General features: G+C 38.5%; 1 protein-coding gene across 1 annotated transcript in view; it reads right to left on the bottom strand.

The window, feature by feature from the left end:
* The window catches only part of TAFA1 (TAFA chemokine like family member 1), a 473022-nt gene that overhangs the window by 88013 nt on the left and 367882 nt on the right, over positions 1-17127 (bottom strand). Inside the window, exon 2 of the mRNA XM_059937702.1 lies at positions 7734-7874. Within this exon, the coding sequence (XP_059793685.1) occupies positions 7734-7874 (141 nt within the window). The remainder of the gene's footprint in view (positions 1-7733; positions 7875-17127) is intronic.

The raw sequence follows: 17127 nt of genomic DNA, 5'->3' as shown, positions 1-17127 counted from the left end.
TTCTTCACTTGAGTGATGTTGAGCACTTTTTCCATGTTTACCAGCCATTCTTTTACTGAAAGAGTGAAGTATTCAAGACACTTTCTTATGCTAAAAAATGTTAAGACCTTTTTCTTATACTGTGACACCATTTTGATTTATTGAGTTTTATATGTTGTGTATCCATAGGCCTGCATGTGCATAGATATTATCTGTAAGAATGCACAGAAATCTGGTAATGACAGTTCCCTCTGGCGATTAAGATGCGAGAGGATTAGTAGGAAAGGGGAGGAGAGGGAGGATTACTCTTATTTTGATCCTTTCTTTGCTGTTTTTGGATACATGTATTTGCATTTACATGAGGTTATTACTTTTATATCAAAGAGCAAATTTTTTCCAACAAATTAATTTGCATATTAACTTGAGAAGAGTAGGAAAATGACTCTGTGAGCCAGGACCATACATTCCGCTGTCTTCAGGGATCAGGTAATTGACATCAATGTGCTAGAGCCAGGTGTATAATAGGGAGTGGTGAGGCCTGTGGGAAACTGGAGTGTCCCATCAAAGAGAAAGCAAAGTCAATTCTCCCATGACTCTGCCAACCTAAGGAATAGGTCTGATGGTAGTTTCTGCCAGTGGGCTGTCCGTTGGAACTTACTGCCTTAAACTGAAAAAAAAAGGGACACCCACTCCTAGAGGTATGGGAATATCTGAAGACTGAATTCCCACTCTCTTTATTCTGACAAGGAACAAACAGAGAGACAGCCCTTTTATAAGACAGTCTAAAAAGCTTTGTCAGTTCTTATACACCCTTCCTCTCATTCCACTTACTAATGTACACTTGGATCCCTTACATACCTGGGCAGGAAGAGGTGCCAAGTAGGGGAGCAAAAGAAAATTTACATAAAATTCAGAAATTGTGCCTGAAAATGTCACAATTTTACTAATGATGCTATAAAGGACCTTCCTGTAACAAGAACAGTAAAATCTCCTTTCAGCAATGCCTCATGATGAAGCCAGTTGAGCTCAGTCTTCTGTCTATTAAACAAGCCAGAGTCTGCCTTGAAAGAACAAGGCAAGTTTTAAACAGAGATGGTAATGAAGGAACCATACATAGACAGCTACTGTGGCATGTGGCCCTAATCCACTACAGCAATTCGTTATTTTGGTCTTTTATTATGTGTGGACGGCAAATAACAAACGGCAGAACCAAAATAGGTCATCTTCCCTGCCCCCTAAAATGTTAATATGCGTGAATAAAAATAAGGGCTTTAAATTTTCCATACTGCATTTCTCTGGAAGGTCTCTAGATGATTTCCGAACTGCAGTTGAGCCTGACGTGTCCCTGAAATATTATAAATCTCATTACTACCAGGACCTGTTGTGCAGTGTTTGGTCAGCCAGTCTTAGGAAAAACACTAAGCTAGGGGCAAAGGAATTATCAGTTGGTGTTGGAAGACCTAAAAAGCTTTCCTGGAAACAAAAACAAAAACACAGTCCATATAATCTAATACCAGCATGGCTTGAAGTCCATTTCATGGAACATTGGGTCTGCAGGCTATGAATAAGTGTTACATAGGAGAAGCCTCTGTGATCAAAAATGTTTGGGAAATACTGGACTAAAGTTCTATAAGTTTCTTGTCTGCAGAACTTCTCAGAGCCTTTAATATGCTATCCTATTTTAGAAGGCTAAGAAGGGGCTATATTATATGCAATATTTCTCATACATACTTCATGCTATTCTACAGAAAACTGTTGCTGAATTTTGAATTTCCTTCAATTCTCAGACCTTTTTCTCTATCATGACTGTCTCTAAGGAATACAATGGTATGCGGTCAAGAAAATTTTATTATGTATTTTCCAAAGGAGCAATCTTCAGAAGCAATTTTTATAAAGATTCTGGTACTGGAATCTCAAATAATGCAACTTGAAAAAAAAAGTCTCAATCTATGAAATACACTTTATTTTGTTAAAATTAGTTATATGCTGTGAGACTGAATACAAACAAGTTGTTTGGAAAAATGAATGAAGTCATTTTATGGGTAGGTGTTTTAATATTCCTTCTAAGCGTCCATTGTCTTCTCTCTCTCTTTTATCCCTTTCTTTCTAGTTTCTCTTTCCCATGCTCCTTTTTTACATCCCTCTATCTCACTGACTGTGGGTCTCCTTCCCTGTTATTCTGTTTGTTTTCCTGGGTCTAAGTTTTGTGTATCTTTCCTTTTGTCTCTTTTGCTCGTCTTGGAAACTAAGTCATGATAAGTCAGGAACAAATTATCCTGATATATTGTGGGGGGTTTTCTTCACGGAAATAGCCAGGAGTATGATGCCTTTTTCATTATATTAACTGTACACTGATGGTTAAAAACAAAATAATCTGGGATTTCCATATCTATCAAACTTAGAAAGTTTTGTGATGTGAGCTGGTCTCTTCTTGTTGCTCTCTCTGGTTGGTAATCCAGCCTAAGTAGACAAGAATACCAGGTAAAATCTGCTAGCAATCAGTCATAGAAATAGTCACAAGTTACACTGAATGAGAAGGGAAGGCCTATCAACTTATCATGGAGATTTTTCTTAATTAGATTGATGCTAAAAATCCACAGTGAATTAAGACCTCCTCTACTAAGGAGTAGTTGTAGTGATTTTTTTTTCACATATTTGTCTAAGTTGGATATATACATAAAGTACATGAGAATAAAATCCTAAATAGAGAAAACTGCATGAAAATTTCCCCATCAAACAGTCATTTTATCCCCCCCATGCCTTAAACAATGACACTTCAATCTTTCTCCAAAACTGAAACCATTATTTACAAAAATGTTTCTAATTGCTCAATGACAATGACCTTAGGAAGGGTAATCAAGCAACCGTCTCTAAGACACAGAAAGGGAAGGGACAGGTATTGCCCAAAGTATTGAATGTTTCTGCAAGTATCCACATAGCCGGACTTTCTCCTCTCACCCAGATATTTTGGTATCTGGCAAGAAAGCCTTTAGAATATAACTTGTGTTTATGGTTGATCCTGGTTTGCCTGTGTTCGATAAATGGGCGCCCTGGAGTCAGACAGCCCAGGTGGATCTTTGGCTCTGCCACTACTGGCTATCAGATTTCGAGCAATCTTACAGCCAGTCTCTGTGCCTCAGTTTCCTGGTGAGTAAAATGGAAATAATAGAAGGCTACACCTTACGAAGGTGGAGTTAGAATTAAATGAATATACAAACTTGAAGGACTTAGAAAAGTGGTACATGGTAAGCCTTCAAGAAAATGTTAGCCATTATTTTTATTATTGTTATCATTATTATTACTGTTTATATTCAATTATTTTTAAAACTTTGAGATTGATACTCTTTTTATGCCACTATAGATCAATTAGAATAATAAAGTATAATTTCAGAAGCGCCCTAGAAATTCATTTTCATTTGTCTTACATCATCTACTTGGAAAAATTCTTCCCTTAAATAAATAATTATGTTTGAGTCATCGTCTTCTTGTGTATGAGTATTTTATTTTAAATTTAGTCCCTGGAAAGTAATTGGAGATTACAAAAAGACTGTACATTATATTTTTAGTTGGTCTCAACCAAAGATATTGAGTAAGGTGTCTCCCATCTATTTTGAGTTATAGAAATTAATGAAACACAATATCATGTGAATTCTAGTGTAACAACCTATATTCCCTCAGAGTAGTGCTACACACACATCCAACAGTATAATGCTTTCTAAAATATTTGCAAATGACTATGCCAAAATTTAAGTTGTTGAGTATGTTTTCTTGGTATTTTCAATTAGGCGACAGAGTATCACTTTTAAACTAAAAGTTCACTCCTTAAAAACCTCTCCAAATATCATGTATTATATTTTTGAATAAGTTGCTAAGATGATACTGCAAAATTTATGTCCCATTTTAAACAATCTGGTCTCAGATTGTGAATCTTAAAACAAACCAATATAAGCTTTTTAAAAAATCAAGCTGTGCTTCTGTTTTTAGAAACACTATAAAAAGGCAACTGACCTGCCATTTCAGAGAAAAGCAGATAACAGCAACTGGAACACTTACCATGGGAAATGCACTATGTAGAACAAAATATGTTTAGGACAAACGTGATATATGGATTGTCAACTGCTATCACAGAGAGAAACTGGTTTCTATCCATTCTTAAAATGAGAAAGGGAAATGCACGACACATCATAAATGTGCCAAAGTGGAGGCAATAGTTAGATAAATGGTGGTGTACCCATCCCCCGAAATCCTATGTAGTTATTAACAATAATGTTCTTTACGAGTGTGTATTAAGCTGGAAAATGTTCATATTAAAGGGAACAAGCTGTTGATCAGATAGTACTATAACATTTTAGCTCAATAAAATACCTACTTTGTGAGTTTCTCTTTAATGATGGGTTAAACCTCAAAGAACATATACTTATTTTCTTACAAAGCAACGATAATCTCTGAGCAGTAATATTATGGGTGACTTTAATGTATGGATGTACTTCTGTATTCTTCAAAATTCCTATAATGAACATACATTCCTGAAGAAGACTTACCACCATTAATGATATCCAGGGTAAATAGTTTGAAGCAGTTCCCACAAAAAACAGTGGCTAAAATGCCTCTGTATTGAATTAATATGAATCAAAACTTCATAAAATAATGTCTGTTTCTAAGCATTACCCACAATTATTAGTAAGATAGGAAATTGATACCATCATTCAGTGAGCACTTGAGGAGAACCAGACATTATGCAAAGCACATTATACACATGATTTCCTTAGTTCTCACCACAACCCCATGAAGCAGAAACAATTATCATTCCCATTTTACAGATGAGGAAACAGGTTAGGAAGCAAATGTGACTTGCCCAAGGTCATTCTATTAGTAATTGGTACAGCTGGGATTCCACTCATGTCTGCCTAATTTCACAGTTCGTGGTCTTAATAACTACACTGGAATTGTTAATTTATATACCCACTTCATATTTAATTTGCATGTAGAGATCTAGGCCATAAAAAGAGTTTTGATTGAAGTAACACATAGACTTTTCCCACACGTGCCAATGGATTCCAAGATTCTGGAGGAGTAGAATGCTATGGAAATTATAAACAATCAGCATAAGACTATAGAATACTCTATACTTTATTGACTTTTGCTCAGAAGACAGACACTAATAGCTCTCCTGCCTAAACCTACCACACCAAAGGGCTCAGAGTTTCCAAAGTCAAACAAACTTGTTCTGAGAGACAAAATGTTACCACTATGTGGCTTAACCTGTCACGGAAACTTACAGCCAAATGCCATTTCCCCCTCTGCCAGCATAGACAGCGCATTGCCTTTGTGTCTTCCACCCAAATCCTGAAGGCAATTCTATTTCTAGATCATTAGTGATAGAAATGAACTGGAAACAAAATGGAGATTTATAGTTAACAGGCTCAATGCTTTCTTTGGTGGAGACTAGGAGAAATCATCATGGTTTTATAATGTTTATTGGCTTCTAGGGCCAAGAGTTGCTTCCTGTAAGAGGATGCAATGGCTTTTCTAGTCTAGCTGCCTGCCTTCCCTGCAGTGGGGGTGCCTTACTGTTCTGACTGTGATCTAGAATAAGTAAATTATCATGGTGCAAGTTTCTCAACCTCAGCTCCACTGACACTGGGGGTGGGATAATACTCCGCTGTGGGAGCTGTCCTGTGCATTGTAGGACAGTTAGCAGCTTTCCTGGCTTCTACACACCTGACACCAGGAGAACCCCTCTAGTCGCAGACACTAATGTCTACACCAAATGGCCCCTGAGAATTGGCCTGATTGAGAACCACTGATCACAGTGTATTCTTAAACCTGGATTTTTCACATCATTTTAAAAACATCTTGACCTTCCCATGGTACAGAGTGCCCTATGAGCTTGTCCCTTTGGGTGTGGCCGATTGGGCAAAGATTGACAGATGACCCAAGCTGGGTCAATCACATTCAGTCTTTTTGGGGAAGGCATTTAAGACACAGGAAGTGAGTCAAGTATACTTGGGCTATACCATGATGCTGAGTGAGATCAGAGTTGGTACCACAGAAATAAAAGCTTCACACAAATCCCTAAGTTGTGGGAGAGCAAAAGTTAAATTCCTTGAAGAGGGAACCAGTCTACAGAGAGAAGAATGAGGGAAAGAAAGAACAAAAACAAAGAAAACAAGAATGGCAGCTGCCTAAATAGTTTATGAATCCTATGAAGTTTGGCTGAATTTCCTGTAACTGGGTTTCCCAGGATTCCTCTATTTTCTTAAAAAAAATAATTTCCCTCTTATTGGTCTAGCTTGTGTGTGTTTCCTTTCTAAGCACCTCATAATTCATAATGAAAATACATAACATGAGTCAATCTAGAAGGTGTCCTTCCCCCTCTGTATCTAGAGGTAGGATCATGGACCCTAAGTCAAGAGATTTAGGTTCTAATTCCTGCTCTGTGACCTGAGCAAGTGAGTCACTTCTCTGAGCCCTGATTTTCTTACGAAGAATTTGAAGATCAGCTCACATCTGGCTCTAAAATTATGAAAGATAAAGATGGGGAAAGATATTTGTGATCCCTTTGAACTTTGGACTCTCTGTTTGACAGGCATATAAAATTGTTTAAAGATGGTGGTCAAGACTTGGAATTGGAGTCAGTTACTTTCATCTCAAGCGTTAATAGAGCTACAACTTATCAATCATGGGACCAATGGAATAGTGATTAACCCTTCTAAGCCTCAGTTTCCTTCATGTTTAAAATGGGAGGGAAAGTGTATCTGCCCCAGGGGTCCCCGTCTCCAGGTTTTCAAGTCCTTTTCATCCACTCCCATGCTGAACAGATAGGGTTGACTTATATAACCAATATGATATTGTGAAAACAATGAAGGATAACTTCTGAGCCTCTATCATAAAAGAAAAGGTCACTGTGGCTTCTACATTGTTCTCTTGGGTCACTCACTCTGGGGGAAGCTGCTGCCATGTTGGGAGGACACCCAGCTCCTTTGGAGAGGTCCATGTGGCAGGGAGCAGAGGCTACCTGCCAACAGTTCCGTGAACGAGCCAGCTTAAAACCACCCTCCAGCATCAGTCAAGCCTTCAGATCTTGACTGAAACCACAGAAGGGACCCTAAGCCAGAACCATCCAGCTAAGCTAAATTCCTGATCCATGGAAACTGTGAGACAATGTTTGCCTTTTAAAGCTGCTAACTTTTGGGGGGAGGGCATAAATTGTTACATAGCAATAGATAACAAAGATGGGGGTGTTGGGATGAGTAAATAAAACAACACATTAGAAATGTTTAGGACAGGGTTTGGTACATGGTGAACTCTCAGGGCACTTCTATCTGTTCATGAATGTATGTGAACCCCTAGAGCAGTGCCTGGCATATAGTATATGCTCATTAAATATGTGTTGAATGAATGTTAGGTATTATTTTTTTACTACCATTATCATCATCATCATAATCATACATAACCTCGATCCAAAATCAATTCCCAAATGAGTTGGACCCTCAAAATTATAGACTTGAAAAGATTCCTTTACCTTATCTTCTCTACACAATGGTCAACCAACAGCTATTTGAAAATGCCAAAACCAGAGAAACAAGAATTCAAACTCTATGCGGAGGGCTGGCATTTGTCTAACTTTGCAGCACTTTGGATGCACCTTCTTCATTATCCTGAACCATATTTAGATGAAACAAAACATATATATTATGCACAGTAACGACGCAGATGAACTCCTAGAGAGAGGGGTAAAGCCAGCTACTTACCATCGACACAGGAAGGTCGGTTTCTTGTCGTTCCAGCCACTTTCCCGGGTAGACAGGAACACTTGACTGTTTGTGATCGCTCCTCAATACGGTTCTTATTACAACATCTGTGCGCAGCGATCACTTCACATGTCCCTCCTTCTGGCAAGAGAGAAAGAATCAGGACACTGATTAGAAATAATTCAGTGGGCATTCAGGCATGTGAAGGTATGTGCGAAGGGGTTGGGGAAAGTAAGAGAAATAAAAGGAAGAGTTTCTATGAGGTACAGTTACTGTGGGATTCTCTCCCATAACATGTATATATACATGCATACAAGATTATGTACAAGGGATGTCTCATCTTGGAGATGACAAGCATCACAGCAGTACTCTTTAAATGCAACAAAGAGCACCAATGAAGAGCCCTCAAGAGGCATACAGGCCCTCCGGCTGTATGTACGGAGAGGCAGCGGAGTAGCGAATGCCTGGAGCTAACACAAAATAAAGATGCTACCAGATTTAAATGCATTATATTTGGGGAGCTCACCCCTGTGTTATCTTTGCATTTAGAATTCTCTGTGCTCCTACTAATGATAAGCAACAGACACTCCAGTGGTATAGAACCTGCAGTGGCAAGAAAACTGCCCAGAAATGAGCTCTCCTTCCCAGCTCCTGCTCCTCTCAAGGGGGATGAATAGAAAATCTAGTTGTGCAGTCATTTCCCCAGTCCAGATCTCATCCAAAAGTGATAGAAAGGATCACTGGAGAACATCATCATGTGCTTTAGATTGAATCTCAAATTACAGACCGAGGCACATGGTTTCACTTAATCGTTACAGGTCAGCCATGCATTCATCAGAATTTAGTGGCAACTTAGGGTATGCCACTGTCTGCTAGGTTCTTAACAGGTGCTCTGCTGGGTGTGTCAAATGTCACTGAGATTCAGCTGGATCTTTCCAGGCCTCAGGACACCAGCTAAGCCAGTTCTCCAGGGACACAAAAGATACTCCAAGTGATCAGAAACCAGGAATTAACTTTCCTAACATCAAGTTTTGCATTCAGGAAGGATGGTCTTCATTTGACAAGAATGGACCCATAACATTTAGGACCCTTGGCATTTAGGATTCAGTTGGCAGTAATTCCTCAAGCATTTATGAAGCAACTACTGTCTACAAATTACTATAAGGGATGTGTGTCCAGCCTGTACATGGTGAGCACTTAGGAAACATTGAAAAAAAGGAGCAGAGGGAGGGAAGACAGGAGGGAGGGAAGAATTTAAACACAACACCATCCTATCCTGGGGCACTGGTCTCCTTGCAGGTTATTGGCTGAACATGGCAAGCGTGATCCCTTTTGAGGGTTGCTCTGAAGAACAGTCTCGACAAGCTGAACTAGGTACCACCTAGGACAGTCTTCTAGTGGATCTCTGGCTCATTCTCACCTCTTCCATATCTTTTCCCAAATGTTATTTTATCGGAGGCACATTTGACCACCCTACTGAAGTCATAATTCCCTTAGCCAGCACGCATGATCTCACTTTGCTCTGCACCATCCCCCGTCCCACACTCCACCACCAGGGTACCTGTAACTTTCAAATACGGCATATAATTTATTTATTTATTGTACTTATTGTGTGTTCCCCACTGGAATGTAATTTCCTCAAGGACAGGTATTTGTATTGTTTTCCATTAAACATTGTATCATTATTAGAATTTCAAAAGTACTTTTAGTACATATTTCATTTAAATGGCAAAATTGTTCAAAGATAGAAATAGGACGATTGTTATCTGTACTTTTTAGTGAGGATGCAGACTTAAAGCAGCCAAATGACATAGCCATAAAACTAATGGTGATAATAATAGTATTATAGGAGTTAACCATTTATTGACTCTTCACTATGTAACTGACATCATGGTAGATACTGTATAAACCTTCAATTTACTATATGCTCTCGAAAGCCCAATGAGCTTATGATTACCTTTTACAGAGGAGGCAACTGAGATCGAGAGGAGCTTAAACACTTGCTCATATTTTACTTAGCAAGTACCTGGCAGCATCCGGACCAGAATTCAGATCCTCTGACCCCATATATATGTTCTTTCCCCAGTCCCACCCTGGCACCCATACTGCCATTCCTCTGAAAAGGGACTGGGAATTGACAAGTGCTCCATTTTCATTAAAACCCTGTAAATAAAGTCAATGACCCCAGACCACATCTTCCTCAGGCTCACGGATGATGGATTTGCACACTGGAAGCCAGGGGTGTCGCTCTAAATAACAAGCTCATCTGGTCTTGACAAGTTGAACTATGGCTCCAATTACACCTGCTGCTCAGGTACACCAATGCGGAGCCCAGAACCAGGTCTCAGAGGACCACAGGACCCTGCCATTTAGAAAGTCTGATTGGCCCTGTCATACCCAAATCTCCTGATTCCCAAGGTTTACGCTTGTGACTGACCTACCCATAGTCAATCAGAGAAATTTAACCTCTCAATCTATTCTAACTACGAAAGCCTGGTCCACTGACTTGTAATGACAAAAAGAAAATTAGATCTTTGATAGGAAAAGGCTCACATCTGTGGTCCTTTGATCAGAAGTCTTCAAGTTATGCCTAGTGGGGCTTCATAGATTATCTGAGGGGGCTCAGTTATATCACTGGAGGAAAGGAGCAAGCAATTCTAGATACTTTATTTTTAATATTCAGTATAGTACTTCAATGTTTTATTTAAATGTTTATTTTAACATTCAGTGTAATCCTTCAAAGGAGTTCCTCTGCTAAGGAAAAAGTGAAAACAACTGTACTTTGCTGATGATCAGCTCTAAAGCTAATATCAAATGACACGTATTTATTGGATAGATGGATGATGGAACCAGATGAAAAATGAATTACAAATCTGTCATGGATTATTGCACAATTATTTAACATGGAACTTACAGTTTTTTGAGAAGCTTAGATGTCTTTGCTACGGTAGTGTATAGCAAGCTGGTAAGATATACTCCCCCTTTCCAATTTCTATGTGTTTTTTTATTTCTTGGCTATATCAGAAGTCCACATTTATTTGGTCCACCCAGGACATAGTGAGAGGCTGATCAAATTCTGTGAAAAGAAATACATTTCTGGACTTCTATAATAACCACAGGGATAAAACTTTTCAAGATTCTCTGGAACTGACTATAGTCTTATTTACCTACTGGCCTCATCAGCTGGCTGCTTCAGAAAGGAGACTGGAAGTCAAAATTTTCCCAGCTTTGGCCCCCATGAAAGGAAAGAGTTAGGTTTGTCATAACCCTTTCTGGAAACTAGAAAATTGTTCTTTTAAATCTATTTTATCTGCATATTAAGAATTACCTAGTGAACTGTCCTTTCAAAACTAACTGCCAAGGTTATTGCCGAATCATAATGATAATATTTGTCATGTAAGTGTCTTTCAGTCTTTGGCGCCAATGCCAGTCCATTCTAAATTTTATCTCAATCCAAGTCAAAATGATTTCAAGATGATCTATGGCCTCTCAAAGCAAAGTCATTTAAGTGCTCAGAAAATTGAGCTTTCCTTTCTTGCTTATGGATTTCTGGAAACTCACTTCTTTTCTGGATTTCACTCAGCATCTGTAGATCCAGCAAAGAAGACAGGTGAAGTAACCTACTAGCTAATGGCAGAGAATGTGTCACAAACATAAGCCAGTGTGGAATTTGTCTGTGCTATTCAGACTTTCTAGGTTGCTGCTTGTATCACCACCTTGTCTATAGAAAACACACCTAAGATGAAATATAAGAAATTAGCCTTCTACCCTAAATCTAGCATTGTAAGGGGTCGCATTGTTCTTCCAGATTAGAAGGTAAATACAGTAATTATATGACTAATGCAGGCCAATCTGAAAAAGTTACCTGTGTTAGATGGACATCAATTTCCCACTTCTCCCTCCACGCAAATTTTTAAAACAGTGGCATTGCTTCCCGCTCCCCTTGCCCAGGTTCCCCAGATGGCAATGGGAGAGTCCCCCGCAGGGAAGCTCCCCCGGGCAGCTCTCCACTTCCCCTGTCTGCTCTTTCTTTTGGATTTGTCAGCGCTCTGAGTACACTATCAAAACCGATTTTTAACAGGAAGAGAAAGGTCCTACTACCCAAAAAGAAAAAAAAAAAGACAGCATTTCAAGATTATTTCTGGCAGCAGCAACACTCTCTGAGCTGGAGAAGTTAAAAAAAAATGCCAAGTCCAATATGCTCCCAGCAATGATCCCTCCTTCCCAATTCAGTGCATCACTGTCTTGCCCTGTACAAGTGCGGAAACACAAGAAGATGAATTGCTAAGGATAATATTTCTTTTAAAACAGAGTTCCCACAGATGACAATTACATGTCATGATGGAAAGGGAGGATGAGATTAGGAATGATTGGCAGGCAGATGGCTAAAAACTTGAAGGTTGGCATCTATGGACATCTAATAGAAATAGCTTATACCAACCTACCTGATTGCTCTGAGATATAAACTGGGTCAACCATTTAAAAATGGGCACTTGTGGGAGATTGCTAAGGTCTAATCCTTTTCATCTGCCAGGGAATTTGACGTCCAGTAGCATATTTTGGTGTTGATGGTTTCATGTCCATGACCAAGCATAGCCAATCAATTGGAAATTATCACAACACCAAGTTTTCTGGGAAAGAAGATGCTGGGTGAGATTGTAAAGTTGAAATGGAAGAGAATTATCTTTTTTTTTTTTTTTTTTAAACTTAAGTCTAAACTCTGTATTATGGGGGGAGGTGGGGTCCCTGTATTCACTATTCAACTCTTCTTCAGGTGGTCTCCTTGAATCAGATTGTAAGTTAGATTTCCCTGCTATATGATCACATAATTATCCCATAATAATATTCACAATGCATTGTTTTGGCATTTTTAAAGAATATTTCACTTTTCTTATCTCTACAAGAACAGCAAGTTTTCTGTTTCATTACTCTATTACTGAGCCCATGTCTGGCCTATAGATATTTGCTGAATGAACCTCTTCCCCAAAGACTAGCTTTTGCCCCTGACTGTATGCTCACTTAAGTAAGCCAGACTTTTCTTTTATAGCGTGTCTCCTAATTGGAATGATTGGTTTACTAACTGTCCATCTTGTTGGGCTGGACACTCTTGTGATGGCAGGGACCACATCTTGTTTACTTCTTTATCCCTAGTGCCTGGCGTAATAGTTGACATTCACACATTCGCTAAATTACTGAATAATTAAATGACTGAATGAGGGATAGAAGGAATAAAGGGAAGAAGCAGAGGAGGGAAGAAGGAAGGGAAGGAATGAGATGGGAGAATGAAAGAGAAAGAAAGAAGAAACTAAGAGAAGAAAAAGAAGAGAAGAAAGACTGACTATAAATTAATCCTCTTTGGGGAACTTTTCCTGAGTATCCACTATGTGATCTTTTCAGAAAATAAACTTGAATGATAAATGTAGCTTTTGCAAAGAAGTGACCTTCTAATACACCTTCCAGAAAAATCAACTTGGAACTCTGGTTTGGGGGAGAGCCAAACTGTACAAAGGAAAAGCTTTTCATTCTAAGTGAAATGACTGGAAAATGAAATAGCAATTAAGAGTAACCATAAGGAAACTTCAGTCCTCATTAATAGTTAAGCCAGGATATATCTGCTTATAGTCAAAGCTGACTTTTACAGGACATGAATAAAATGTGATTAAGGAATGTTAAGATTGACATGATAATACGGATCCTTGCCTTTTCACTTTATTGCAAATGGTTCTTTTCTTTAAAAGCTGTTCAGTGTAAGAAAAAGCACAGGTTCTTTGAGATTCACTTTTGTAGGACTTCTTGATCAAGGCCTTATAAATAGCTCTCTTGGAATCTATTGTAGCGGACGTCAGAAATGCATATTTAGGACTGTGTTAAAAATGCTTTATTGACCCACTGGAAGCTCCAAGTGTCTTTGTAAATCATTGACAAGAGAGACACTGATGGATCTTTAAGCATGTCTTGGTCAAGGAGGGCAAAATGGCCGCTTGATTTTTTTATGTTTGAGATTAAACAAATTACCATCTCCTCTGTCCTAGGGTTCTGGGGTATATTCAGGATAGGCAAATGTAGGAAAAAGAAACAAATTCTGGGGCAGACAACCATGTTTTAGGCAGTATAGCATAATGAATAAAATAAAATATTGTAGAATCAGGGCCCCAAAGTTCAAGTCCTAAATCAGCTTCCTGTTTTTCTCCATTCTATGTCTCAAGGTTCTCCTCTGTAAAATGTGGATAATAATAGCATTAACTTATTAGGGTTGTTTTGAGGACTAAATGGGTGTGAGAAATAAATAAGTACAGACAAACTGATTATAATAATACTTGGCTCAAAGTAGGCACTAAACTGTATTCTGCTGTTAGTAATACTATTGGGATCATTATCTTTGACTAGATCAGAATTATTTGTGGAAACATATTGGACTCTTCGAAATTTTTTCCCTCTTTTGACCAACATGGACCATTCCCCACACCCATCTCCTTACTCTTTCCCCAGGCCAGTGGTGGGGGAACAACATTTAGACCTCACCAGTCCCTTGAGATAAGATTGTTAAAGGTACTGTATACTACAGTAAACTCAACAAGCATCCCCTAGATTTCCCCTTTATAGTTTTTAAAGAAGAAAATGGCTCAAACATTGGATATGTTCAAACTCCTACTGTAGAAATCATTTTTAATAACTGCTCTAACAACATGGAAATATATTTTACTCAAAGATATACCAATGAGGTTACAAGAAGAACATTCTTGAATCTTTACTGATCTTTATATACTACAGAACTTTTACTTGTTTCCAGGCAGGATGCCTTGGATGGCATTAGGGAGGGGAACCCAAGTAATGGTTTGGGTATCAGACTGGCATTGTGCTATTCTCAGATCTGCTGGAGAATCTGTGTTAAAATAAGGCTGAAAATGTAACATCTCCTCCTGTGTATTTCTTGCCCCCAAATTTGTTTGCCTGATCAGGATCTGCTGTCAATCCATTGCAAATTAATGCAATCATTGAAACAGCTTATTGCCCAGTAGGGAAAGCCACTGAAAGGCTGGGTGGGACATTCACCCTGGATGTTGATGTAAGTTTCTGGTAACTAAATCACAGTATCAGTGCCCTTCAGCTTCCCTGGGTTATGATCTCAAATAAATTAATCAAATTCTATTATGGTGATTAGGGAAAGAGTTGGAATGAAATAAGGCTTAGAAAGATAGCTATATCCACTCTTCCCCTCTAAGTGCAACATTCTCAATCTAAATCCTGTTAGGATTTCTCCCAACTCTATCCTTACACCAACCTCACTCATCCAGCTGGGTGATAGCTTATCAGGTTTTCCTTTTCTATTGCTAGCCTTCAAGGCTGAGAGCAATATGCAAACAGTTCCTTGAAAAGAAACAGGCAACCCTGTTTTACAGAAGCCACACCTCTACGTATATTAATTTCTTTAAAATTACCTGAAATACTGACATGAAAGGTTGCTTATATTAATCTATAAATGTTATTTGAAATAATCAACATCATTTGAGTTACTAGCTGGGTGACTTGGAGCAAGATGTAACCTCTAAGCCCTGGTCCCTTGTAAGTAAGATGCCAAACTTAAGGAATGTTGTGAGGATTAGAGATTGTGTATCAACAGTAATTAATACACTGAGCAGCACACAGTAGGTCCGCTATAAATAAGAGCTGACATTCTTCTTATTGTTAACCTAAAAAATGAAACCCAGTTTCAAAGACAATACTGGAGACAGTTACATCTGACATGAGTTTTGATGGAAGGACAGAATTCTGAAAGGCTGGAAAATGGAGGCATTTACTTTTCAAGCTCCAAGACCCCCCGTCAAATGTCTGAACTGTTTGTGCAATGATGGGTGGTCGAACATGCTTTCTCCTTTGCATCCCTGCCTCATCTACTCTTATGTCTTTATTCATTTTTATTCTGTTTCTTCCTGATATTTATTTAATGGCATACAAGCTGTAATACACTCTGAAAAGGAAGCCCAATAATAATTATAAACTTTAAAAAATTCTCTTAAAATGAGATTGCTCTATTATCTCGCATGGGTAAGTGTAATGGATGTTAAAAGGAACATGGGTGGTGATGATACACCATCTCCATTATTGAAACGTGAATGGACAGCAGGCAAGGTGATGACTCGAAATCCATCACCTCTAAACCATAACTATTTTATGACATTTTTTCCTCCAGCTAAACAAAAATACATGCTATGGAACAACATTCCTGAGTTGGTTTAGAAGCAAAGACAAGAAGATCAAGATACAATTTGAGATAATCTAGGGAGAAATGACTCTGAAATTCTATCCCCTGAAAGAAACATTTTCACTTTAGGTTCTAATGATCCCTGGTGGGTCCTCTTCTGAGTCTTAAATTGATCTTAAATTCTAAGTCCTTACTTTGGTACCCACAGGAGAACCACATGAAAATCCATAGATATGAGCTTTTACTTCCGTCTATGGTCTAATTACTCTCAAACTCCTAAGTGAGTTATCAAGTGTTATGGAAATCTGTTATACAAACAAAATTAGCATTTTGCTTGTGTCTATTGAATTCTATTATTAAGGGTTTTGTAAGGCAGTGGTCTCTACGATATCAATGGCTGGGACTTTCCTAAGTCCTAGAGGATCCATGTGTGGTAGGATGGTTAAAAGCATAGCATTTGAGATTGGATTTTGGAGCCATACTGGTTGGATTTAAATGCTGCCTGCACCCTTTGTGAGCTGTATTATCTAAGGAAAAACATTTAAGCTTTCTATTCTTAGCCTCCTCATCTGTGAAATGGGGAAAATAATACTTTCATGATTAGGTTGTTGTGAGGATCAATGAGTAAATACTTGGAGTGCACTTAGAACAGTGCCTGAAGTATAAGAACAAGGCAAGTGTTTGCTATTAAGAGTCTTGCTATTATTAATTTTAGCTGTTGTGGCCATTAGGGCTTCTCAATGACTATCTCTGGCTCTCTTCTTCTGGGCTTATGGTAGTTTCTAGTTCCCCTGTGGGAGGTGGGTCCATATGACTATTTCTGTGTTAAAGGAAGTGATGTGTGACTTACATACCAAGCTTTTAATCTCTTATGGAAGATTCTCCAGGGCTCTCTTCCTGCTGGTGTGGTAACCAGAAGTATTTTAGACCAGGGATCAGCAAACTTTTTCTATAAAGGTCCAGGTAGAAAATATGTTTGGTTTTGTTGGTCATCTGATCTCTGTGGCAACTACCAAACTCTGCTATTGGAATATGAAAGCAAACACAAACAATACATAAACAAAAGTGTGAGTGTATGCCAATAAAATATTATGTATGGAAACTGAAACTTGAATTTCATGTAATTTTTAGGTGTCACAAATATTCTCCTTTTGATTTTTTCCCAGCCTTTGAAAAACGTAAAGATCATTC

The sequence above is a fragment of the Balaenoptera ricei genome, chromosome 11 (assembly GCF_028023285.1).
Source record: "Balaenoptera ricei isolate mBalRic1 chromosome 11, mBalRic1.hap2, whole genome shotgun sequence".
NCBI classification, from domain to species: Eukaryota; Metazoa; Chordata; class Mammalia; order Artiodactyla; family Balaenopteridae; genus Balaenoptera; species Balaenoptera ricei.
This window is presented reverse-complemented; position numbering and strand designations above follow the sequence as displayed.